Source organism: Centropristis striata, chromosome 18 (assembly GCF_030273125.1).
Source record: "Centropristis striata isolate RG_2023a ecotype Rhode Island chromosome 18, C.striata_1.0, whole genome shotgun sequence".
Classification (NCBI taxonomy): Eukaryota; Metazoa; Chordata; class Actinopteri; order Perciformes; family Serranidae; genus Centropristis; species Centropristis striata.
In genome coordinates, this window is record NC_081534.1 from 12,460,606 (window position 1) to 12,486,812 (window position 26,207).

Consider the following 26,207-nt stretch of genomic DNA (forward strand, 5'->3'; position numbering starts at 1 on the left):
CTGACTGTGTCAGTCAAGGTGCAGAACTGTGTTACTGCAGAGTTGTTACAAATTGTTAGCGGCCGTGTCTATTATATGAATTCCTCGATATCAAATGTTCATCTGCAGTTTTCTGTTGTGTTCCCAGTAGTATTTGTTCTTAAAGTGTGCTGGCTAAAGGCAGGTGGATCGGGTCATGTTTCCTGTCCAGTACAATTACTCATTAAGACTATTAAATGCATAAAATGTGATAATATTATTTCATTTAGAATATATAAGTGTAAGTCTATGTGTGTGTATATATATATATATATATATATATACATATATATATATATATATATATATATACATATATATGTATATACATATATATATATATATATATTTTTACTTAATTTGGATACATGTGATGAGCAACTATTTGTAATTTGGAACAAGACAATTTTTGGTGTTTTTCTCTATGCATGTATAGTTTGTCATCTGATTATAGACTTCCTGTAATGGCAATGGCATATCACTGTAGTTGTGCTGTAGTGGCAGCCATCCAGACACAGATCCTGAAGGCCATGAAATTCACCAAGCTGGTGACAGGTACAAAGAATGGCTGATGAGAAAGAAATTATGAAATGATGATGAAAGAAATGGGTGCAGGAGACATGAATAAAAACACAAATGTGATCGAACTGTGTGAAAACAGTAAGGCTATTTTTTGCTTGTCTATTTTTAAATGTGGCCTATATCAGACTGCTCACGGTCCTGAACTGACCCGTATGCACTAAACAACAAGTAGAAAGATGTCACACGCAGCTCGCTGTGTATGGCAGCGAAGTCATGAGCAGATGTTAATGAGAAGAGAGATGGTAGGAGAACATGTTTTAACAATGGGTTTTTGTGGTGCAAAGGCTGCTGCTTCTTCACACAGAGGTGTGTGTGGACGAGGAGTCGGAGCCGGGAGTGGTGTGATCATAATTGATCATGTAATCACTGCATCTGAGTGACTTCACAAGCATCATGCCTGTATCTGATTTAGGACCACATTTAGAAGTAGCCTGTGTGATTTGAAAAAATCTGATTCAGTGTGATTTGTGCTGTTGATACTGTTACAAACAGCTTCGATGGAGGTAGTCAGTGGAAGGACAGTGAGGTTTTAGACTTCAGAAGTATTTTGGGTGACACTTGTGTGCAAGCTAAACTTCAGGGGTACGGGGCACGTCACGATCCCACCACTCCGGGCTCAGACTCCTCATCCACACACACTTTCGTACAGACGTAGTAGCCATTGCTCCACAAAGAGCCATTGTTAAAAATGTCACTCTCTTTCTCTTCATCCTTGTTGTCGTTATCATCTGCTCAGCACTTGCCTGGCTTCCGCTGTAAAAGCTGAATCGGATCCGAGCAAAAAATTTGAATTGAGCATTAAGACCTGCAGTCTGGATGTAGCCTATGTATCTTATATTGACGCAAATGGGTTGGAGCTGGAGTTAATGGAAAGCTCAGTGTGTCTCATAATGACACTGACACAAAAGGGTTCCTTATGCGTCCGGTTCTCACGCAGATGGGCACTGAAAAAGCATGCTACCTAAAGTGAGAACGAGCTGAATAATAGCGCAACTAGTTCTCAGAAAGCGCGTGCGTGCGTGTGCGTGTGTGTGTGCTTGCTTGCAGGCGCTTGTGTATGTTGGCGTTAAACGTCTAATGAAGGAAGAAGGAGGAGTTCCTGCTCTGAATGAACTCTTGTTGCGCCAAGCTGAGAGACACTTGTCAAAATAAACCAGCAGGGGTTAAAATACAGGTTCCCCAGATCTGAGAGGTGTAGCGTTGTGCACGTGTGTGTGCGCGCGCGCCCGGACACACTTCAAACGCCACCTGAAATAAATCTAAACTTACGTTTATGACCGCAGAAGCACCGGATAAACACGCGCTCAAAGGCAACATTTTGTCGGTAGACCTCTCTGTAAATAGCGTTACATCTAAATTAATTTCCTTCTATTGAAAGCGTCACTGTTCTGCGCGTATTCCTAACGTTATCAAAATATTTGCGGAATCTAAGAAAAATACCCCAAATTCTCTCCACACGGCTCCACTTTTGACCCAACATGTCATGTCATCACATGATCAAAACCTTCATTCATGCTTGCCCCCTCCTGACTGTCTCCCCCCTTTCTGCCTCGTCGCTTTTTTCTGCATCAGAGTGGGATGTAAGTTTTTATGAGGATCTTGCACGCAGCTTCCCCTCGCACTCCAGATTTCTTCTTTTTTTTTAATATAATGATGGGAGCCGGTCTGCTGGAAGCCGTGTGGATGGAGAGGGTTTTTTATTGATAAGAAGGAGAAAATTCACTGCAGGTTTTGTGGGTGTTTTTTTGTGTTTGCAGGTAGGAAAAGTTTGAGACATTTGTATTTCTTGACAATCTTTAAAAAAATACCTTACCATCTTAATATTGCTTACGAAAGCTAAGTTTTATCTGCACCTTTTTATTATTATCACTATTATTAACCTTTTTATTTTGGGTTTGAGACTGCTTTAGTTCTTTTCTAAAACTCTTAGAATAATCTAATAGAGTATTCCCATACTTTCAGACTTTATTTATATCAATCAGTTCTATGATGTCTATAAATATGTCTATATGTCTATAAAATAGTGACAACTTTGTGTCACTACACGAATGTTTGGCTATATATAATAACGATGGCATTAGCTACATTCGAACTATTAATGCAGTTAATGTAAAGTGAGATATCACAGTTATGCCTTGCTGCTCAGTGGTTTGCTGTTTAAAAATTAAGTTTGCGCGCCCTCTGCTGGCCTTGTGTTATATAAAAGCAACATGAATGCTACTTGTATGAGCTGTGGGGACATGCATAGTATCTTTTGAAGTTATGCTGAGTCTTTATGTAGTCATTTGGTGCCTCGTTGTGGTTATTGTTGCACCTTTCTTTCGTGCCTCTTTGTAGCTGTTTTGCATCTCTTTGTAGTTATTTAGGTCCCTTTGTTGTCTTTTTGCATTTCTCCTTAGCTATTTCGGTCTCTCTGTAGTCTCTATGCGTCTCTTTGCAGTCGTTTTATATTTCTTTATGCTAATGTTGAGTCTATTTCTTTGTCTCTTTCTTACAATCCATGGTAAAGTAGTTTGGATCCATCATATTTCTTTCTTTCACCCTCGTATTTGCAATTTCTATCTCTGTGTCTCTTTCTTTTCAGTGGGATGGGACTCAGTCACTTCCTGTGTGTGCTGCTCTGTGCAGCAGCCCTGACAGTTTTTGCTAAAGATGAGAACCATGCGGCGTACAGGTGGACCAGGCAGAGTCTTCCTGTGCTGCTGGACGCACACACAGAGCCTTTAAACACGCCGCTGTTCGGAGGGCAGGCGGAGGATGAGGAGAGAGGAGGGGCGAAGACACTCTGTGGTATAGAGTGTCAAAGCAGCCTACCGCCTATGGACCACACTGAGCAAGAGAGGATTCTGGGATATGAGACAATGTTTGAGAACGGCACTCGCACACACACAGATATCAGTTTGCAGGGTTTAAACAAGTCTTCTGGAGGAGCGGCAGCCCACTCACCAGCTCGCACTCGCAGGAAGCGACAAGTTTATGGAGCAGATGGACGCTTTGTGATCTCTGACTCGCATTTCATCACCAACTATCCTTTCTCTACCGCTGTTCGTCTCTCCACAGGCTGCTCTGGAGTCTTAATTTCCCCGAAACACGTGCTAACAGCGGCACACTGCATCCATGATGGGAGGGACTATCTAGAGGGTGCCAGAAGGCTTAGAGTCGGAGTGTTGCAGCTCAGGACTAAGAGAAGAGGAGGGGGCCGGAGGAGAGGAGGGCAGCGGAGGGGTGGGAGGAGAGGAGAGGGTGAGGAGCAGGAAGTGGAGGAAGGTGAGGAGCAGAATAGTATAGATGGGGATGAAATGAGAAGGGGAAAGGGAGGTAAAGGCAGGAGGCGCAGGGGAAGAAGAGAGGGTGAGCAGGGCGTAGCTGATCATGGGAAGATGGGTGAGTTGGAGAAAGGGAGACAAAGAGGCCGTATACGACGCAGTGCTGAACCAAATAAGCAGCCTGTCTTCCGTTGGACACGAGTCAAACAAACCAGAATCCCTCAAGGATGGATCCAAGCCAAGAGCTCCACCAACTCACTGTCCCCTGACTACGATTACGCCGTTCTGGAGCTGAGACGACCCCTTAAACAAAAGCACATGGAGCTGGGAGTGGCACCCTCTGCCTCGCCCCTGGCACGGATCCACTTCTCAGGCTATGACGCTGACAAAAGCCTGCTGGACGGGCGTGGAAATGCAAAGGTGGTTTACCGGTTTTGTTCAGTGGCAAACGAGTCGGGCGATTTGATGTACCAGCACTGTGATGCCCAGCCGGGCGCCACCGGTGCAGGCATTTACGTTCGACTGAGACAGGGAGAGGAGGGCAGGAAAGGGAAGTGGCAGCGGAGGGTGATCGGGGTGTTTTCAGGCCATCAGTGGGTGGAGGTGGAGGGAGGGGAGCAGAGGGACTTTAATGTTGCAGTGAGGATTACACCACCCAAATATGCCCAGATCTGTCACTGGATCCATGGAGATCCAAGTCTCTGTAAAGAGATTTGACTGCAAAGTGATGGATCTAGAAAACATATGTTTCACAGAGACTCACGTCTTAAGGATGGTCCTAAGCTTTGACTTATGAGTTGATTTTTTGTAGTAAAAAGTAGGACTTAGAAGCTTTGTACAAAGACGCTAAAGTTTAGCAAAGTATAAGTATAAAACCTGAGCACAGACTGCAGTTTCGTCAGTTAAGGATTACAATTATGTCAATGCACTTCCTCTAGCACTTAAACAGCCAATACCACACCTCCAGAGGTTATGTGTCACAGCTTCATGCACACAGTCTTTGGTATTTTTCAACCTGGAACCCATGTTTTTTTTTCTTCAATTTTTGAAAGTGATACAGTATTGAGGGACAATTGCGCATTGTCATTGTATGTCTCCTAACAGTGCTTTCCCCTCTGAAGGGCTTAGATTGTTATTTCAAGTCTAAAGTTTTTCTTTACCTTTTACTTGATTCAGGCTGTTTGTTATTGTGTCTGACCAAGTCTCAATCAAGGAAAAGTCTCATTCTGAAATCTCGTGAGAGGTGACTTGTTGCCAGAAGAGTAAATGGGAGTTGGAGAGATATGTTTGGGAAGGAGTTGTGTTTGAGAACAGAAAGCATAGCTGTTACGTCAAAAGATTTTCAAGACTATGGCTGAATATTTGGATGATTTTGAGATGTGGAAGAGAGATATTTTCATAAGATACTTGGTTAGACACAATATCAGACCAGATGACGGAAAAGGTAAAGAAAAATATTTTATTCCTCTGTATGTTCCTTTCCATAACATCATAACAATCATGTCATGACCTTTTTCATGTTGTATAAGAGTGTGGCTATTAGGACAGACAGTTGTATCTTTTATTAATTTATCGTCATACATTTCTTATGGAAAGTGTATAGCCACTGTCTCTGCTGGTCACTTCTGCATAATGTAGCAGACCTCTGGAGTAATAACTGAGACACTTAATAATGTTATTCATAAGCCTTATTCTTATGTACTGTAAGAATAAGAGCAAATTTTGACACATTTAAGATGAAAATTTCACTCTGAGCAGCTTTATAATACTGATCTAAGACCAGCTCAGCTCTTCAGTGACAGGTTGTCACACAAATCTATAATCCAAGAATGTGGCCCGTTGCTCCTGGTTCTGGATTTGTGGCCTTTTCTGCATATTATCAGTCCATTTAGAGGCTGTAGGAAATTACGTCAATGAGTCAAAAATGGCTAAAAACATCACAAGGTATTTGACTTTGACATTAGAGTTTCATTGTCACTTTTTCTAAACACCACATTTGTTTGTTTGTCTCTGAAACACCAACATATATCACTCACAAAATCTAATTATATAAAGGAAAAGACAAAAGCCCTATTTTTTCTCCTATGTTTTTACAATGTAAACATGATGCTTTGTTTACTTTTGTATTGAAGCATAAATACGTAAAACCAGTTGGTCCACCAATATATAAATGTATCATCTGACGTTTAAAATGTCTTGTGTTGTAATATTGTCTGTTAAAGAAGTTAATGTTCATGCAACAAACACATTTTCTTGTAAAAAAAAAAAAAAATCATGCTGGCAACAAATAAAAATGCTGACGGAAGCAGGACAGAGATAAGTGACGAGCCGTGAGGGTCGTTTGGATCAGTGTATTTGTCTTTTATTGCATCTCATTTGGACTCACATGCAGGTGGGGGTGAGGGAGAAAGAACGATGCCATCCATAATAACCCAAAAAAGAAAAACAACACAGCCTTCATTTGAATACTTAGCAAACAGTATTTATCCACATTCTTTTTGTTTTTTTATGTGTCATAGTCATCTTTATTTTGCTTTCAACACTTTGTTAATGCCACAATGGATTAAGATACAGTCACTTTTGGAAATAAACAACACACAGAACATCCAGCGTATACTTGAGTGCTTTACAGTGAGAGTCCTCGAGACTTCCAGTGGCAGTACATGTACCGACTGCTGCAGCGTCACTCAAAGAGGACTGAGGCCACATCCCAATCACATACACAAACACTTCTCTGTCTCTTTGATTTCCAGGTTGACATTAGGTCATCTTGAGTGGAGACCGAGACAAGGAGTCTCAGAGTATTATAATGCATCCCAGATTGACCTGTTGCATGCTACGATGCAGTACCACTCCACACCAGCTGAGGGCGCAACAGTAAACACTCAGGGCAACGTTTCCATTCAATACTGCCTCTGATTACAGATTGAGAGGTATGTACAAAGAAGGCGGGGATTTTTTTTTTTAGTCTACTTGCCTTATTTTCAACTGTATAATTTAACTAAAAATATATGATACACTTTTTTCTCTCAAAATAAAGATTAAAGAAAATATGTATAATCTATCATTTAAAATAGTCTAAAATGCATATGTCAATTTGAACACAGTTCACAAATTTTTGCATGTTTCATACAATCAAAAAAAAAAAGCAAAGAAAGAAAGAAAAGAAACTGAACACAAATGAATGTGTTCGATGATAAGTCCAGATTCGCAGTGCAAGTTGTTTTTCATTTTAAATTGTTCTCCAAAAACTTCAAAGTAGACAGGTGGGAGGATGGATGGCCAAGCAGATATAGGTACAACCAAGTTTTAATGACATAAACAGCTCAGTATTAGTTTGGACGACAGGGGTGGAGGAGTGGGAGTGGGGATTGGCCAGTGAAGTTACACACACCGAACACAGTCCACATTTAACAACACAGTCCTCGTCTGGGAGATGCGCAAAGAAACCAACATTTATCCACCATTCCAAGTCAGCTGATACGCGGAAATCCAGAATGAATCTAAATACACATTTATTATTTTTTTTGTTCATTTTCCATAGTATATTAAGTAAAGGTTAACACTGAATTACACGCACACCCACACACACATAAACAGAGTTTTGTTTTTCTGTATCTAGGGTTCACATTCACAGTTGTGCTACAACATTAGATAAGGAGGGGCAGGTTATTTTAGGGGCTGCGGCTGGTAGGAAGTCAGAGGGCAATGATCAGAGATGTAATGGCTGGTTGGCTGAAGGGGCTGGGGCATGACTGAGGGGAAGAAAGTGGGAGGGGGGGAGTGCAGACATCCACATCCACAGAGCTCCAGACACAATGACAAACCTGCAGAGGAGGGCGAGAAAAAAAGGCTAGATTAAAACAAGACACTCAGACGAAATAGGTTAAATACTATTATACAGGGAGCTGCGAAAGTAGGTATACAGTAATGAAAAACAAAATGTGCACACAAAAGGTATTTTATTGATTATACAAACATATTGATCCCCAAAATGTTCAAACTGTTTGCCCCCGGCATTCACACATCCTACCACCAGTATCATAATACCGGTAATATTGGAATAACCCTTACTGTATACCTACTTATGCAGCCCCCTGTATATATGCTCTGATATGACAGAAAGAGAAGGAGATTCATAAGTGTGAAGGCAAACATTATGTACAGACTGGCAGCCCAGCTTGGATTTTTGACACATGTAGCTTGTGTTTGCACTTCTATTAAATGGAGACACTACAGGTGAATAAGGTCAAATAAACTAATAGATATAACCATAAAATGTCAGTTGATTACTTGCATTAAGAAGTTATTTTTTGTATTACGACTTTTCTGAAATGTTATCTTTAAATGTGCAAATAAAGCATCATCGCTGTTGGACTAGCAAGTAATATTAGCTGGCTTGCTATGTCTTGTGTTGCTGCACTTGCTTGATGTTTGGCTTTGTTACAAAAGTTGTCAACTACTAAGTAATGTAATCATAACAAATGCATGTGTACAGCTGTACATATTCTATGTACGTAATGCTGCTGTAAGTGTTTATTATTTCCATCATTTATCTATCCTAGTGTGTAGAAAAACACTTTGAAACAAATAGATAGTAGCACAAATGGATAATAAAAAGGCAAAAGAGCAATGCTAGTGTCCATATCGGTGTTCCGTGTTCATTGAAACAAAACCCAGCGCATGAAACGGACTCAGAGAGAAACACTATATGTACACATGCCCTTCTGTGGTTTGATTAACTGCTATGAAGCAACATTCCCCTCTTTCATTTAACAATGCCCTGTTGTATTTCTGTAATTATTTCAGTGAAAGTGATGCAAAAGTAGTGCAACACATTACGCTAGTATTGTAAAGTTACTAATTACTTAAAAAAAACCTGTTGCCTTCCGAGATTGTTTGATTTTTTTTAGCAGCAGGCCTGAAGAGGGGAAAGTATGTCTGGAGGAAAAAAAATCACCTTTAATCACCTTGTGACACTTTGACAGATTATATTAGAACGTCACATTAAGCATGCATTAACCCTGTTAGCGACTGCAGAATAGCTCACAGGTGGAAAATGTTGTCTGGCGCAACTGAAGATTCTGCTCCATAACCTTTACTTTGACATGCAGAGGGGAAAAAAAACTCTCTTTAAGTTACGGCCTTCTATGTACTGTATCTCTGTACCTTGGGGGTTTACAGGTCAGTCAGTCTACATGAAGTCCTTAATGTTGAGGTCATCCAGAGCGTTCCTCGGTGGTGGAGGCTTTCTGGGGCTCTGGGCTGCTCCAGGAGACATCTGCAGACACATTTAGCACTAATTTTATAAGAGAAGCTGTAACCTTTATGTATGAAACTCTCATGAGCTGTACAGTTTCATTACCGGTGCTCCGGGGGTTGCTCCGGTGGCAGGGAAGCCTGGCCTCACCATCGGCATCATGGGAGCTCCTGTTGCCCCGGGCTTACACAGACACAGACAGAAGAAAGAACAGAAATGAGACACAATGTCGGCCATCTGATGGGTGTGAGGGCCACCTGAAGGGTAATTGTCCATCAATGTCCAGTAATGTCCAGATTGGTTCAGGGACATTACTAGACCGTACTGGACTGGTGGTCTTACCATGCTGAAGCCGGGGTGAGTCCCCATAAAAGGAGGAACACCCATGGGTACGGTCTAAAGGTGTGGAGGGGAGGGAGAGGAGGAGTTGGGACGTTACTACACTACATATAAGACAGACACACACACAAACACTGTAAAACAATACACAAACAAACATGTCAACTTAAATTACACAATGAGTTCAGTTAGGCAACACATAACAATGACAATGAAGACAGACAGACACGCCAAACCTGGACAGAAAAAACACAAAAACATCAAAACAAGAGCCCTAACTTCACCTAATTGTTAAAAATAGAGCTTGATTTACACATGCACAAGGATTTAGAGAGCAGGGAGGAAGCTTTTTGCAGGTGGCCTTCAGATGAGTGTGTCATTTCTGTTGTTGGCAAAAAACACAACTGAAATATCCAGAAGAAGCAAATGTGTTAATGAAGGAGTGAGTTCAGCTTTGAGCGGGAGAACTGCGTGGCTTGCCTCAACTCTTTCAAGCTTAAAAGAAAATATGAACTTAAGAGAAGAAGAAACTGTTTCCAAGCAACAGCTTCTTAATTTGGTACTATCATTTGCCACTTCATCACTCTCCAGTAGATATTCCAGAAATATAAAAATTATTTGGGGCATGTTGAAATATGCTTATATGCTAACATTTCAGCCTCTTGTGTGGATTTTCTCAACATTTACATCCAGTACATGTGCTCTGTAGATATAAATATCTTTAGATATGGAAGCACATTTCCGCCAATGTGATGAGAAAAAAGTTCTTAAAATATAGATTTAGTATTTCAAAATAATGAGTAAGCATCCCCTGATAAAGTTTCTCATTATTTTGAGATACTAAGTCATTATTTTAAGAAGGTTTCTCATTATAATGACATATCTCAAGGCTTAGTTTTCTACTTATCTTTTTCTTTACTGGCAGAAATGCCCCACCATAATTAAAGGTTGTATGAGATATGTCATTTGAATGCAATCCACTTATAGTTTTCTACGTGTTGCTATAAGTCTAGTTTCCCTTCTTCACTGCCACGCCTCTCAGTTTCCTGGGTCTGTGATTGGACCTGGAACCTGGAGAGCCAGATGAAGGCAATGCTTGTGATTGCTGCTATGCCCTGTCTGTCGCTGCCATGCGGCTCCACTCCATGCTATAAGACACAGACAACATTTACCATGGGAGCACCCCAACAGGGGGGAGCTACCTGAGGTGCCGCTGCGGTTCCCATTGTGAGATCTGAGAGAAAGAGAGAGAGAAGTACTGCAAAATCACTGTTTTCAATTACTGACATTATTATGACCAACAAAGTGAATTATGTAGGTGGAACCAGGAGGTGATTAGCTTAGCTTTGTATAAAGACTGGAAACAGCTAGCACCTCTAAAGGTCAACAATCAACAGGTTGTATCCTCCTTTTTAAATCTCTTCACAGTCTGAAATATAAAAATGCCAATTTGTAGTTTATGGCAAACTTAAGTGCTGCAACTTCATCTTGACTGACTTTGGACAGAGCCAGTCCAGTTGTTTTCCCTAGTTTCCAGTCTAAATGCTAAGACAAGCTAATCGCCTCCTATCTCAAGCCCTGTACTTTAAGAGACATTTCAGCATTTTGGGAATTACGCTTTAACCACATTTCTACCACTCTCATATCAGTCTGTCAAGTATAAAGCCATAGCTTCCAATCACAGACTGTGTATAAAGATGGACAAACAATCAATCGCCCCCTGGTGGCTGGATGTAGTTTAGCCCCGCCCCCTCCATGTTAGCTGATGCGACATTGACCAAACTAAAAAAAATTACATAGAAATTCATTTTTGAATACATTTTTTTTTTTTTAAATAAGTTTGTTTTTAGTTAGTAATTTGAAGCATTTGACGATGCAATGTCATGATTGGCAGCTCGGTCAGGCAGGTGTATGGGCGGGACCTTGATACCACAGCTAGCTAATCACTACTGTGCAGACACTGGTTCCAAATGTGCATGAGGGCTGCTTCCGTATCTAGGATATTTTGGCTTCATTTTTGAACAGTGGAAGGAAGTGGAGCCCTGTCATCCATCTTTATATATATGCTACCAATCAGTTAGCTTCTTTTCCTATTGCCTACAGATTCTGCAGATATCTGTTCATAGAGATGTCTAGTGGACAGATATGAGAGTGGCATCAATCTTCTCATGTAACCTCACAAAGAAGGCAAATAAACATATTTTCCCGAAGTATTTAAATCAATATTTTTGGCATCTAAAGGACTACTTACTACTTGCCATGTTAGCCATGGAGGTGTCAACATCGCCCCCCTGAGGGGTCAAAGTGGGCTTCATTACGTCCCCTAGTCCATCAAATACTACAGAGAGGAGGGAAGGGGTAAAGGAGGGAGAGGAGGGGAGATATTAGCATCCTGCAATGCAAGCGGTCCTCACACTAGCAGTCCTCCTTACTACTGGGGATTGCCATGACAACCAATAGATGTCTCCATGACAACAGTGAGAAGAGAGGGGCATTGGGATGTGAGCTTGAGAGATGGTTCATATCATAAAATAGTAAATTAAATAAGATCTGAAACAAATAGTAAATAGCTTTGGAGCACTAAGGTGATGATAAATGGTTTGTCATTTAGTGCAGCCTGTGTGTAAAATAACTGCTACAGGAGACATCTGTCAGGTCAGCTGCTTACTACAGCGGTAATTTGAAACATTTACTTTAAAAATGTGTCTGTGGTATAAATATTAAGCAGAAGTTTTTGACCATATATGTGACAAATAGTACCATCATAACAACATGCACAGAATATATTTTTAGTGCTTGGTGGTAAATTTGACTTTTGCTGAATGTGTTTGATTTCTGCAGAAGTTATGATGAGGGCAAAAGCACTGCAGCTACAATGAGGCTTGGTTAATAACTAAAGAAGCACTAAATAATACTGCTACTTCACACTCTCTGTAACCGTCAAGCATCTCGTGGTGGAAGGGACAGTGCAGCTGAGTGTGCCTTGCACCACTGCAATGCAGCAGTGCACTGTGGGAAATTAGCGTGTTAAAGAGCAGGGAAACTCACCCAATCAAATGGCAGGAAGCAAGCAATGAGCCAGCCCAAGAGCCAGATGGAGAGGGAGAGTGAGGAAAAGAGAGAGAGAGTGAGAGAGGGGGGAAAGTAAAAAGCACAGATGCCAGAGAGAGAAAAAATGCAATGAGGTTTTAAAGGAGCGGGTGACAGTGAACCATTAGAGTTTATTGCATGAATGGTAGAAAGAGAGGGGAAAGAAAGAGTTAAGCCTTAAAGCAGTAGTATTGCAGACTGTCAGTTATATTACATGAAGACCGATGGGACAGGAGGTGACTGGGAACCAGGTGAGCAGGGTTCTGGTTACCAGTTGTACAGTGAAAGATTGGAGGAATCCCCCTGAGACTGATGACCACGGTCATACTATGCAAATGAGGTGGTGCAATGATGTCGTTAATACAACCATATATGGACATAGTTTGTATCCACAGGACTTGACAATGACTGTGCTTTAAAACTGAACCAACGACAAGCAGTAACAAAAATCACACCCAATAACGGTTAGGTATTCAGTGTGATAATCAGCAAGAATAGCTAACAGCAAACTATTTCATTAACTGTTACCAAAGTTAATAGAAACAGTGACTGCACACAACAGCCATTTCGCCAGGCAAACACTGTCAGAAACAACTGAAAGGAAGATGTCAATAAGGTGGCAGTTGAGTACAAAGTATCGTTAGGACAATAACATGGTGTCATGTAATAACAAATGAATAAACAACTACAATCATGGATGGATTATCAGGCCCCTGAGCACAGATATGTAAAAGCCCCCCAGAAATAAAAGTCAATACAAAATATAATAATAATTGCTTTTTTTGTTTTGTTTTAAGACCGTAGCTTGGAATAATGGATACTTATCTGCAAAGGGGAGACTTTGTATTTTGACTTTTTTAACCCAAACCATGATCTTGACCATGACTTAACCAAGTTTTGTTTTTAAGTCACAACAGTAACCATGTGTTTTAAACTGCAATCATAATATGGGAGAAAATAAGTTTTCTGAGAATGCAGTTTCATGTATGGTAATGCAATTTGTGAGGAGATAAGAGTTGTTACGTGACATTTACCCCTTTTCCACCAAGGCAGTACAAGGTATGATTCGGAGTCGGTGCCTAAATTCTCTCTCGGTCTAACCCTTACCCAGAAAAACTGGTTCCTCTTTGCTGGTTTCTAACCATGAGCTGCTTACGTCAGGGCCTGGGGGCGGTATTATCTTGAGAAACAAGACCAACTAAAACACATAGCATTTATTTTATTTTATTTGTTTAACTGCAATGTGATTGATTCGGTCTAGCGTCAGGCTAGCGTTAGCTTATAACAAAGGCTAACAAATATCATCTTACATTCAGTGTTAATAACAACGTAATTGTTGTCCATAGCATTCAAGACAAGTGTGTTTGGATGCGAATGTAGGCGCGCAAAGCCAGGAGCAACATTTGTAGAGAGATGATGTAGTCTGCCATTGTTGTTATTACTTTAGTTTTATTAAATGTGCATAGAGCAGAGACGTATACAGTGATGTAATGACGTGGATCTCTAGTCTGTGGAAAAGCAAACAGGTTTTGAGAAGGTTTACTAGTTGAACCAAATGCAAACCAGCCCAGCACTAGAACTAGGTTTGCGTTAGTCGAAAAGGGGTTACAGATGCCCTGACCCAGGGGCCCCCTGACTCACTTTACTGTAAGTAATTCATCCATGGATACAGTACACTGTGTAAAGGAAGACTAACATGTTGCAGACATTTCACAGAAATGGAAATATATCTGTACCATGTTTGTTTCTCCTCCACTGTATACACGTTGCATGCAGAGTGCCTTTTCACATTTTAGGGTTGTTTTCTTTACCTGACATGAGCTCAGCACCGGGGGCGGCGGGAGCAGCAGCAGCTGTGGCATCTCCTCCTGTGGACTCTGGCAGGGCAACCCAAAATATACCCAACCATGCCGTGCCAGGTCAAAGTAGGTTAATGAGCCGTTCCCATCGCAGCATAAGGGCAAAGAAGGGGTAATAGTCAGCCTGCGGCTTCACGCTGGTAATGCCAAACAAATTGCTCAGAGTTAGACTGGAAGGCTGAATACAGGAAACATTGCTTTTAGAATTTAAAACACACACTCAAATGCACACATTCACACATCTCAGCATTATGCCATACTCAGTTGGCAGGCGCAGTAAAGCATCCACGTGCATTTTCAAAAGCACTAAGGCCAGGAAAAAAAGAGGAACGTAAAAAACCCGCAGAATTCCAAGTCTGAGGTCGTAGCTTGCAGTTCATAAATTATTTGACTATTTCAGCATGATCAAGCTTCATCTCAGGTATCTGCTTGTAGACCGACCCACAAAGAAATAATTCCCTTTGTTTCAACACAAAAGTACAATATGCAACAAAAAAACTACCCAGTGTTCATACCATTGATGAAGCCTAATATCAATATTTGTCGTTTAATTTTGCAAAAAATCCACTCCTTCTTTGATGATGCATTCATGAACAGGGGAGGCAGAGTGAGGGCAGGCAGTCATGTGAGTTACCCACCACCAAATAGGTTCATGATGGCTCCCGTGTCTATTTTGGGTGGGGGTGCGGAGGAGAGAATGGGGGCAGGGGAGCTGAACACATCCGCTGGGGAGGGCAAGGTGGAGATGATGTTTAGAGCCCAAACACACACATATACACACAACTTATTGACTGTGAATCATTATAATGCACATTTATGAATTGCAGTTGCAGTGCACGCAGTACATGCTGTAATGGGAAAGTAGGTAAGAGTGATTTAGTAAACGTTTCAGACAGCTCAATAGCTTTTAGCTGACCCATAAGAGAGCAATCTCATTTCCTTTTTTTTCTCTTCTCTGATCAAAGCCAAGGACAAAGCTGAGAAACACACACGGCAAGACAGGATATGAGAGATGGCAGAGTAGGTGCAACAGGGTACCTGCTGTAAACAAGTCAACACTGGGAGCGGGGTCTGCTTTGGTGAAGCTCGTGTCTGGCATGGAATCAAAGAGATCTACGAACACATGCGCACCCAGACACAGGAATATTAAAACACTCAAACACTTCAAAATGGTGGGGAGATTCACACACAGCAGCCAACTGAAAAAGGCCTTCAATATGTGCACATTAGTCAGATGATTACGGAGGACAGAAGCTGCCAAAACCAAAAATAAATAAATATGTGACTTGATGAACAAATGAATATGCCATTTAATGTAGCAAAAATCTAAAAAAATGAATTTAGTGATAAAATGTTACATACATTGATCTTTCTGTTTTTTTCTTTATATATCCACCTTTGTATTAATTCCCCTATTTATTTCCTTTCCTATTTAATTTACCCTTTAATTTATTAATTTATGTAAAATGTATTTATTAAGAAGAAGAAGATTACTTTCTTAATCCCACAATGGGGAAATTCAACCTCTGCATTTAATCCATCCTTTTTTACACACAAGTGTAAAGAGCAAGGAGCAGTGGGCAGCACATTACTGCGCCTGGGGAGCTGTGCAGTGGGCCTTGCCTTGCTCAAGGGATCTTCAGTCCTAGACCTGTAAGTACCTGGATTTGAACCGACACCCTCCAGTTACAAGCCCGATTCCTAACCTCTAGGCCACGGACTGCCCATTAATTCAATATTTATTTATCCAAACGTATGTATTTATGCACAATTTTTTAATGTATTGCTTCTTCATTGTGCAAATAGGAGACTGTCATTCAAAGTGGGTCACTGGGTCAACTTTTTTGCCTAATAGTTGATTGACATCAGAGCACATCAGATGGACACATGCCTTGCTAACATTTTTTTATTTTTTATTTTGTCAGCTTCCGTCCTCCATAGATGATACCAAATAAGAAGAATAAAAGAGGAGAGGGTGACAAGCAGTATGAGATGGGGAAACCAGGAGGATGCTAATCAATATGAGCACAACGCATTAAGGTTATTTTGGACCACACACATCTCTAACGTTTACCGCTGAAAAGGTCAGTCGCAGGGTTGGCAGCGGTGGGAGCTGAAATGGTCGCAGTGGTGGTGATGGTGCTGGATGTGGAGGTGAAGAGCGGTGAAGGGGAAGGGGAGGGGGGAGGCTGGGGCACCACAGAGCTAAAACAGGCATCCAGCGAACTACCCGGGTGATTATTCTCCACGGTCATCATGCCGAAAAGATCTAGACCTGAAGACGCTGCGTTGGTGCTACCATCCGAGGGACCAAAGGGGTCTTAGGCGAGGAAGAGGGGCAGGGGTATGAGGAAGAAATGTAACACATGAACAGGAAGGGAGGATGTTAGTAAATGACATTAATGCAACATAGAACAAATGCGTTTTATATGATGATGAGGATGAAAATATTAAAATCTGAGGAGAAAAGGAATGAGAGGAATGATAGGAGAGAACGTGCAGCGCTCCAACACACTCCCCCTGTCAGTCGTAACAACCACAAATAGCGTCTGTGGTGGAAAAAATGACAAACAAATGAAGTGAATATTTAACACCTTCACATTATAGAACCTGAGAAACAAACCACAACTATCGCCACAGTCAGCCATCTCCATAAGAGAAAACACACAGATCTTCTGATGCCAAAAGATAAATAAGAGCTTTGTCTTCAATCGCCATGGTAACAACAATAGTGCTGTTCACACCCCAGCAGTGATGAAAAATCTGTACGCCTACTGTCCCCGCACAAAGCCTTGAGATGAAACATACCGACACAAACAGTATGTGTCTGTAAGATATTGAACATATTTACATTCAGGGTCATGGAATTGAACCAATGGTGGAAAAATGAATAATCTCAAAGAGTTTCTATTTAAAGAAATTACTATCTATTGCCGAAACACAATAGTGATTGAGTGCAGCGGTGCGCACTGTCCGGGTTCAAAAAAACGGCTTGGAGTTCGCATGTTCTCTGTCTGCTCTGTCTGTCCAGGGTGTAACCTGCTAGCCCAATGTCAGCTGTGATTTGCTCCACCCCCTGTATGAATTGTAGAGCTCATTCAATAGTAGATACTTTGTATACTTTGAGTACACATGTACTCAGTTACTTCCCACCTCTAACTCACTCACACAAACAGACGCACACACAGGCAAACTCTCTATCACCCACCAGCTCCAGCGTTGGTAGCAGGGGCGGGCGTGGTGGCGGTGGCGGCGGCTGCAGCAGCCCCACCTTCAGCGGCTGCTGCGGAGGCCTCAGTGGCAGGAGCAGGTGTTGCAAAGGCATCTGGGGTTCACACAAACCCCAGCAGAGGACAGAGACGCCCAGAGAGACAGGAGACAGATGAAGAAGTAAAGATGAAAAGAAGAAAGTCAAGATACACAAGCAGGAAAAGAGAGCACCAGAAAAATAAAGGTAAGAGTATTCAGTTTTAAAAATGATAGCTTGCAGCACTGATATCAGACATTTAATGACTGACAGGTGAATGGAGAAATGGGAATACAGACAGGAGGCACTACAGCAAGGATTAATCTACTGCACAAACGTACAGAATAAGCCTGAAATCTACAAGTGTTACAGCTGCCATCTGTAGCTGTAGCCATGTGACAGGGTTTGATAGAATTGCTTTTCACTGAGGGCAAAGAAAAGCATGTCTGCCTATCAAACAAGACGCATGTGCAGAATGACTGTAGCAGTATGTTTATGTGCAAGCCGAAGGTGATTGTGTGGCTATACATAATTACATAATGCAGAAATGTCTGGGAGTATGTGTATATGTTTGAGTATTTGTGCAGGCATATTGAATCTGTGCAACAGACAAATGAGATTTCTGTATATTATCCAGGATCTTTTTGTATGGAGCACCAAAGTGGTCGTTATTAAATAAATAAATACATATAAAATAAATAATCACATGAATACATTGTGTTAAACTAATTAATCAGAAAATAATGTGTGACATAACAGAAATGATTGAAATGCAACTCATTATTAAGAAATGTTATTTCATCATTATTTTCATAGTTTTGAGGTTTATGCCCTTTTTTCAAAAGTCGCACTAATGACACTTAAATTTCACTTTGTCATAATCTCATTTTTCATGACAACAGTGTTCACTATCCTTTCTCCTTTTTAGCCTTTTTGGCTAATTTAGCCAGTTAGCTGTCATGATAACTGGAGCAGCTAGCTGGATATTGCACAGTTAACAGCAGTGTTTTGGTTATAATAATATTTCTCAAAGAAAGACACACAATCATAGCAATGAGCAACAAAGATACACAACCTCTCACTGTTGTCACTCCAGCTAAGCTAACTGTACTTGTTAGCTAGCTAACACTGCTAACACTTTGATGCTGAGTCATAACAATGTAAGCTCACAATCAAGCTAGGTCGGTAGCATGTGCAGCCATGTTGAGCGAAATAAAAAGGGGTTGGTTATTGTGTGTATCTACTGTGTTTATTTACAGCGGAATCATCTAGTTTGCTAATTCATTTTAAGTTTGACTTTGTTGCTCTCGCTAACAGGAGCTTACTGGCTTCTAACTGTTAGCAGTTATTGAGGCTGGAGGCCTGTGATTGGCTGAAAGTATTGTTGCTAACTCCTTTCCATGCAGCTAGCACTAGCTCAAAAAGTTGCTAAATTACACTATTTACTTATAATTTATACAAATTGTATAGTTTGCGCCTCAAAACGGCGCAAGAGGAGATATAGAGACCCTATGCTTTGGCTTAAAGAGCCATGGACTGTGTTTACTGAGCAGCATGCATGGAAAATAATTACAATGTCATACATTTCTTGCTTTTTCCATGAGAGTCTGTTGTTAAATTTGTCGCCAGTTGCTTTTTAAAAATAAAGTTGTTGCCAACACTGGCTGAAAGTTGAGGTGGAGGGAGTGTTCACAACATTATCAGATGAATGTGTTATTAAGGAAATACCATTATGAAATTAAGTAGACGTCAATGATTAAATACAAATATGTTTAATGAAATAACATTTTCTAATGAGTTCATTTCTTTAAATATTTAATAACAACTTGGTTAATTTATATATATTTTGACCAATTGATCTAATAATGATTTAGCTTTTTATTATTAGATACTTTTGGAAGCACACTAAGCAGTTAATAGCTGAAAATGATGGTGGTGTGCATCAATGCATCATTAAGACTTCACTGTTTTTGATGATGCAGCTTCTTTAGCAGAATACAGACAATACCAGTGATAAATCAGTTCTGTCTACATACTGTGTGTGTTTGAGCATGCAGTCGTCTTTGTGTTTTCATATTTGTGTGATGGTTTTAGGCTTGAGCTTCCCAGAGTGATTCTTTCGTAGAGAATTTTCTGGAAGCCCACTGACCTCCCAACAGATCCATATTGGCGGCGCCAGGGGAGGTGGCGGCTGCTGTGCTAGTGGGAGGAGCTAGAGAGACTCCGGGCTCTGCTGCTGCAGGAGTGGGCGTTGCTGCTGCAGAGGAGGGGGCGGGCTCTGCCGTGAGGGTGGGTTCAGATAGCAAGGAATCGCCCATTTCTGTGAGTACCAACGGGGTGTTCGAAATCCCCCAAAGAAAGGTACCAAAAGAAACCCCAAAAGAGCAACCAAAATAACCAGGTGAGTCACCGTAGCAACAGTGAACAAAAGCAAGCCAAAACAAAGGTCCAATTCAAATTAAAGCCAATTACAAAATTGTAGAATTGACGAAGCAAAGTAAAATCCAAATTTTAACCAAATTAAAGTTAAATCATCCAACGCCATCCGTTCAGAACCAACAAATAATAACAACCAACAAAAATAGCCCCCGTTATAAACCAGAAACAGACAATGGAGTATGTGGAGGAAAGGGAGAGAGAAGGCAGAGAGAAACAAAGACACTACTCAGACTTAAGAGAACAGCTTGAGGAGACAAACAGGGAGGTAACCATGTGACATTTGTACATTACAATTTCTATCTATATGCTTAATTTAGAATAAAGCAATTACATTTTTTCCAGGTCACCTCAGATTCAGATCAGAGTTTGTTCAGAAAAGAAGTCAATGAACTTGAGATGTCCTGGAGGGGGATTTAATCCTACACTAGTCTAGAGTAGAGGCAATAGGTACAGTGAAAGGTAGAGTGACACTCACCTGATCCAAGAAGATCTATGGAAGCAGAAAACAAAGGAACAAGGAAAATACATGTTAGTTCAAGCCCAATGAAACAGTTTTTTTTGACTGTTCAATAAAAGAAAATAGACTTATATGAAAGCTTAATGTATTGTTAATAGTAGAATGCCGATATGCATTTTTCAGATGAACCAGCAGCTGAGTTGACAGGAAGAAAGTTGACTTACCTCCCCAAGACGTGGGGGCAGCTGATGGCGCTGAGGGACCCGAGGAGGACAGTGGATCCAGGTCCAACAAGGAACTAGAGAGGACGACAGAAACAGAGACCAGCCAACATTCAGTTCATCATCCTTTGTAGAAGGTAATTATTTTACATTCACTCGTTGACAGAAGTGTGGACTTTAGTCACATGACTTGGACTCAAACAAGACTCGACTGATAGATTTGATGATTTAAGACTCATAGTGATGAATTAAAAAAAGACTTGCAACTTTTCTTGGACTTTAACACCAATGACTCATGACTTAAACCCTTTGGATTTGAAAATAGTTGATATCTTCCCCCAAGCCCAAAGATTTAAAAGCATGTCATTTAAAAGTGTCCCATGACTCAGTTACTGGTCCTTTTCCTGAATCAACTAGTGTTAATGGTAATCATTCTCAGCAAGTCAACACTTATTTTCCCAAATCCACTTTATTTGAAAGGAATCCAAATCCGAAAGCATGTTGTATGAGAGAACCAGGAAGAACGAATAAATGTAAATTTTAAAAAGCATTGACAAAACATTTGGTAAAGAGTGCCTTATGACTCAAAACTCAATGCTAAGGACTTGGAACTTAACTTGGGACTTGATTGCAAAGACTTCAGACTTACTTGTGACTTGCAAAACAACGACTCGGTCCCACTTCTGATATAATTAATTAATTAGATATAATTAAATATAAATACTATTATAAAAATACTATTATAAATCTAAAATATAAATGTAAATGTTGCATTTAATTGTAAATGTTAATTGTTTATTGTTTATTGTTAAAAGGATCCCCATTAGCTGTCACCAAAGTGGGACGAGCTAGTCTTCCTGGGGTCCAACACAATGACTCGGTCCCACTTCTGCTTGTTACAGGAGTAAGTGTACATTATTGTTATCAGTGATAGCCACAAACAAAACTAAAAGTCTACCGCCATTCAGTGAGGCTGTACTTAAAACGTGTAAAATTAAAAAAGTCCACAACGCACTTAACGTGAACTAGAGCTGGGGCTGAAGCGAATGGCTATTAATTACTGTAACAAATTTATCAGCAATCAATCCGACCGTCGTCAAGCTATTTCACTCAAAAAGAAAAATGTTGTCCTTGTGGTGCTCAAGAAAAAGCGAGGGGATCACCAAAGTAATAGGATATATTCTCAGGGGACCATTAATGCAATCCATCTAATAGTTGTTGAGATATTTCTGTCTAGACCAAAGTGGTTGAACAACCAACCAACATGCTCCCCTAGAGCCACAATGGTAGCATGACTAAAAAATAAGATTGATATATCTAGAAAGAGTTTATCAAATATCAAAACATTATCAGCAAAAAGTCCAAATAATGGTTGCAAAATGTGCTCTTAAGCAGGGTTTTCAAAGGTAGCAAGGACTATTTTAATGCCAACTGTTCAGAATAATAGAAAGGGAGAGGCAGACAAGAGAGAGGAGGTCACAGAGTTTACAGGCACTTACTCTTCAGCTGGCTCAGCAGCAGCCGCGGCAGCAGCACTCTCCCCAGGAGGGGGCTGCAGTGTGGGAACAGCGTTTGAAGATTTGGCTGGAGTTGATGTTGGAGACACGTTGTTTGTTGGAGATCCCTGAAAGACAGACAGAGAACCCCATTTTTTAGTGGTGTGTCAGACTGGAAGAGCTTAAAAAAAGATACAGACTGTTTTGAATGATTCATCTCACCTTTGTTGGAGACCTGAAAGCATGAAAGAGTGGAAGGACTTGTTAGTGCTTTTGCTTGAAATAGACAGCTCTCCCGGGCACAGCCTGAAGGTTATTTGATTTTTAAAGGTAAAAAATCGCTCAAGAACAAATATGCAAGACAGATTGCATCATATGTGATCATATAAAGAGGTAATTTCCAAAGCCATACACTGTTTATCCAATAGTTTAAAATCCTCTAATTTTGTCAAGTAACATTTAAAATCTTGCTAATAATCAATTTAACTTTGGAAAAAAACCCTTCATATATTGATTCACATTGCACACTGATGTGATAAAACACCTGAGGAGACTTACTGTTTATTATTAAACGTGTTTCTCACATGTAATCACATCAATACACACATTTCCACACGTAGAACTAGTTAGCTGTGTATGTGGCGCTGAATGTAAAAATTCTGATACAATGTTCTGAATATTTTGAATAATAAGCTCACTTTCCTCACGTTTAGCTAATTTTCCTTACTTATGATACAGAAATTCACGTTAAACAACATGTTATAAGCAATTATTAACAGTTTAAATGTAAAAAAATAATAATTTAATCTAAATATCAATATTGAATCTAAATTCAAATGTTACATCGAAATCGAAATATTATTATTTATAATTAAATATAGATACTATTATAAATCTAAAATATAAATGTAAATGTTAAACTTAATTGTAAATGTTAATTGTTTATTGTTAAAAGGATCCCCATTAGCTGTCACCAAAGTGGGACGAGCTAGTCTTCCTGGGGTCCAAAAAAAAAAAATGTAAGTCTAAATATTAAATCTAAACATTAATGTAAAATCTTAACCTAAATGTTAAATTTATTTGTACATATTAAATCTTTAAGAGTTAAATCTACATCTAAATGTTCAATCTAAATTTAAAAAGAATAGCTAAATACGTGGAAAGTGGGCTAAACATTCAACATATATCAGCTAGAAAACTGTAACCAAATCTTTGCATTCGGCACTCTGTGGTGTAGTAATGTTTCTATTCACATGGTGAACACCTACATACTGTAATTCACATGTGAATAATGAGTGAGTTTTCCTGATGGTAGGGGAAATGACAGTAAAAATTAATCTACACAGTTTTCTAAGAAGTTAGTAAGCTCCAAACAAAACATACAGATATGCTCACCCTTCACTGGTGATTCCAAATGAACATAAAGGGGGATAAAAGAGAGGAAGGGTTAAAGGAAATTATAGAAATGTAGCACTTGTTCAGGCCCAACAATGCTCTTGTTCTTAAAAAAACTTTTTATGAATAACAAAGAGGGTGTTTCTCAGATCTTCATTCTTCTTTTGTTGTGATGTGATCCTCCTTCTTGAGTAGCTCACTAAGAATAAAAGGCACAGAGAGACATGTCTTACCCCTTCTTTCCTCCCTTCACATCCTCCAGGCCGTTCATGTGTGTTTCCAGACTCTCCAGGATACTGCTTGGAGCCTGACCAAAAATCAAAAGGGAAGCAATGAATTAATAATCATCTCCACTCATCTCCTACTTTGCCATGTCAGGCTGGGCTTTGGAAAATCTCACTGCAAACCTACATGCATGTATAAACACACACACAATACACACGATTTGTGTGTCTGAAATTCAATTAGGATCAACATGCCGACACTTCATCCTGTAAACAGGCACTCAGCCAGGGCACCCTGTGTTTCTGTGGTTACCGGGTCCTCGAGAGGTGTAAAAGGACAGTCTTCATCATCTGAGTCTGCTAGATCCACTACTACCCCCGGGTGGAGACACTGGGGTGGGGAGATTATGGTGGTTGAGTCGTGGGTGTGTCTGTGTGTGTGTGTGTGTGTGTGTGTGTGTGTGTGTGTGTGTGTGTGTGTGTGTGTGTGAAGTGAGACAGTGGTATTCATGTGCATTGCATTCTTGGTTGAAAATCTTTCCAGGAAGAAACAAACAAATTTGTGATCTTTTTTAACTTACGTAGTTGATGTCAGGAATGTCATTTTTGTCAACTCCAACTGTCTGTCGAAGACAAAAAAGTCAGCATTAACACACTGCACAGAGCTCAAACTGTTTTGTCATGACCATGGACCAAATAAAAGTGGTGGACGTAGCCGTCATAACTTTTTGAAGCCTCAAGTTTGCACTGTGGCCATCACTATCTTGGTTTTCTAAGCTGGAAGTGACCATATTTAGACAAGATGGTGGATCGGACTGGGAACCCAAAGACACTATGCTTACCGGCAATCTGACTGGCTACGTTAGCTGGGAGCATTGAGTTAGCTTCCATTATTTAAGATAAACCAAAAAAAGAAGTTCACAGTTACTTAAATGTACACAGAGCCATGGATACACATTGCTACGCCTCTATCTTGATTGACACATTGCTGCCAATCACAACGTAGCTGTGTCCTAAAGCTTTGTTGTCTATTTTACTCTAAATGGGACCATACTTTACAAAATTAACAGCATGCTGCGTTGAAGAAGAATTAAACTTGTGATTGAGACCATAAACTTAGTAAGGAAATGTTTACTGAGGTTAGAAATTAAGTTAGAAGTAGGGTGGTTTTCTCATAGACTTCTATACAATCTGATTTATTTATTTTTTTTCTACCTATGGAGGCCATTAGAAAGATTGTAGGTTTAAGGCACCTCTGCATTTGCTTCACTTTTCAGACTCGAAGGCTATGTCCACTTCTTTCATAGAGTCTTTGGTCATGACATATATATATCATTATGAAGGTGGGATTATGGACTGGTGGTTGGTCCTTACCTCAGCCAGCTTCATGAATTCCCCAATTTTCGTCACCCTAGTCAGGAACCTCTTGTAGATCTCCAAGGCCTCCTTACAGTCACTCTTCTTCATCTTGAAGTATTTCTCTATGTACAGGAAACAAGAGATTTGCAAATTCAGAACCATCGTTATCCATGTTTCCATCTTTGAGATGCCAAGTGAAAAATACTCTTAATATCAACCTAATAAGTTGATGATTCCATCATTGTAGGATGCAAACAGTTTGACCAGATCCTTGAAGAGAAGCAGGAATGCAGCATTAATGATGCCATTGTTCAGCTCCTTGGGATGAACCTGAGAGAAGGAAGGGAACAGTTGAGAGATGATGTTAAGCCCTGGAAGAACTGTCGTGTGATCCTTTTAAGGTACAGTAAAATAAGATATCAAGCAAAAGTCTGACTCACATCAAACTCAAGGAGTGTGTCAATCTGAGTCTGCAGAACAGGCATGCCTTTCAACAGCTTCTCAGTGGTCATGGTCCTCATCACGCCATCAGCACTGAAATACAAAATTTACATTTACGTTTAGTTATTTAGCAGACGATTTTATCCACAGCGACTTAAAGGAAAAAAGGGGAACAATCAAGGTATAGTGCAATAAGAGCCATTAGTGCAGCATAAGTGCTAGTGACAATTCTTTAAGGAGGAGAGTTGTCGTGTGGTGCTAGCACAGCGTTAGATCGTATATATGCGTAGGAACTGTCATTGGATGAAGCACAAGTTAAAACCTGTCTAGATGGTAGAAAGTAAAGGTTTGATGTAGCAAAATTTTGTTTGACGTACCCCTTCTTGACTCTGGTGAAATCAAAAGCCATCTGGCGGTAGGCGAAGGCTTTCTCGTTCAGGTATCGTCCATACCGTCTGATGAATGTAGACATGTCATAGCCTAAACAAAAGATGTATAGAAAGCAGGATTCATT

The 26,207-nt window shown here is 40.3% G+C and overlaps 2 protein-coding genes across 7 annotated transcripts in view; one reads left to right on the forward strand and one right to left on the reverse strand.

Annotated features, from left to right (window-relative positions):
* Positions 1-2,232: 2,232 nt before the first annotated feature.
* On the forward strand, positions 2,233-6,466 carry LOC131990686 (serine protease 23-like). The gene is made up of 2 exons (XM_059355795.1): positions 2,233-2,357; positions 3,185-6,466. Exon 2 carries the CDS (start codon positions 3,189-3,191, stop codon positions 4,581-4,583), a length of 1,395 nt encoding a protein of 464 aa, XP_059211778.1. The 5' UTR covers positions 2,233-2,357; positions 3,185-3,188; the 3' UTR covers positions 4,584-6,466.
* Positions 6,213-26,207, reverse strand: part of snap91b (synaptosome associated protein 91b) — a 33,246-nt gene continuing 13,251 nt past the window's right edge. Inside the window, exons 5-22 of one of the 6 annotated variants that reach the window (XM_059355794.1) lie at positions 26,071-26,173; positions 25,693-25,786; positions 25,471-25,582; positions 25,268-25,374; positions 24,475-24,516; positions 23,903-23,976; positions 22,497-22,509; positions 22,278-22,402; positions 20,782-20,855; positions 20,576-20,590; positions 19,811-19,981; positions 17,623-17,739; positions 14,367-14,432; positions 11,717-11,803; positions 10,638-10,699; positions 9,232-9,309; positions 9,036-9,147; positions 6,213-7,693 (exon numbers count right to left, since the gene is read on the reverse strand). In XM_059355794.1, coding sequence (XP_059211777.1) covers positions 9,061-9,147; positions 9,232-9,309; positions 10,638-10,699; positions 11,717-11,803; positions 14,367-14,432; positions 17,623-17,739; positions 19,811-19,981; positions 20,576-20,590; positions 20,782-20,855; positions 22,278-22,402; positions 22,497-22,509; positions 23,903-23,976; positions 24,475-24,516; positions 25,268-25,374; positions 25,471-25,582; positions 25,693-25,786; positions 26,071-26,173 — 1,427 coding nt within the window. In that variant the 3' untranslated portion in view covers positions 6,213-7,693; positions 9,036-9,060. Of the gene's footprint in view, positions 7,694-9,035; positions 9,148-9,231; positions 9,310-10,637; positions 10,700-11,716; positions 11,804-14,366; positions 14,433-17,622; positions 17,740-19,810; positions 19,982-20,575; positions 20,591-20,781; positions 20,856-22,277; positions 22,403-22,496; positions 22,510-23,199; positions 23,676-23,902; positions 23,977-24,474; positions 24,517-25,267; positions 25,375-25,470; positions 25,583-25,692; positions 25,787-26,070; positions 26,174-26,207 lie in introns of those variants that run through there. The other 5 variants (XM_059355790.1, XM_059355789.1, XM_059355792.1 and 2 more) reach the window with 5 other exon arrangements.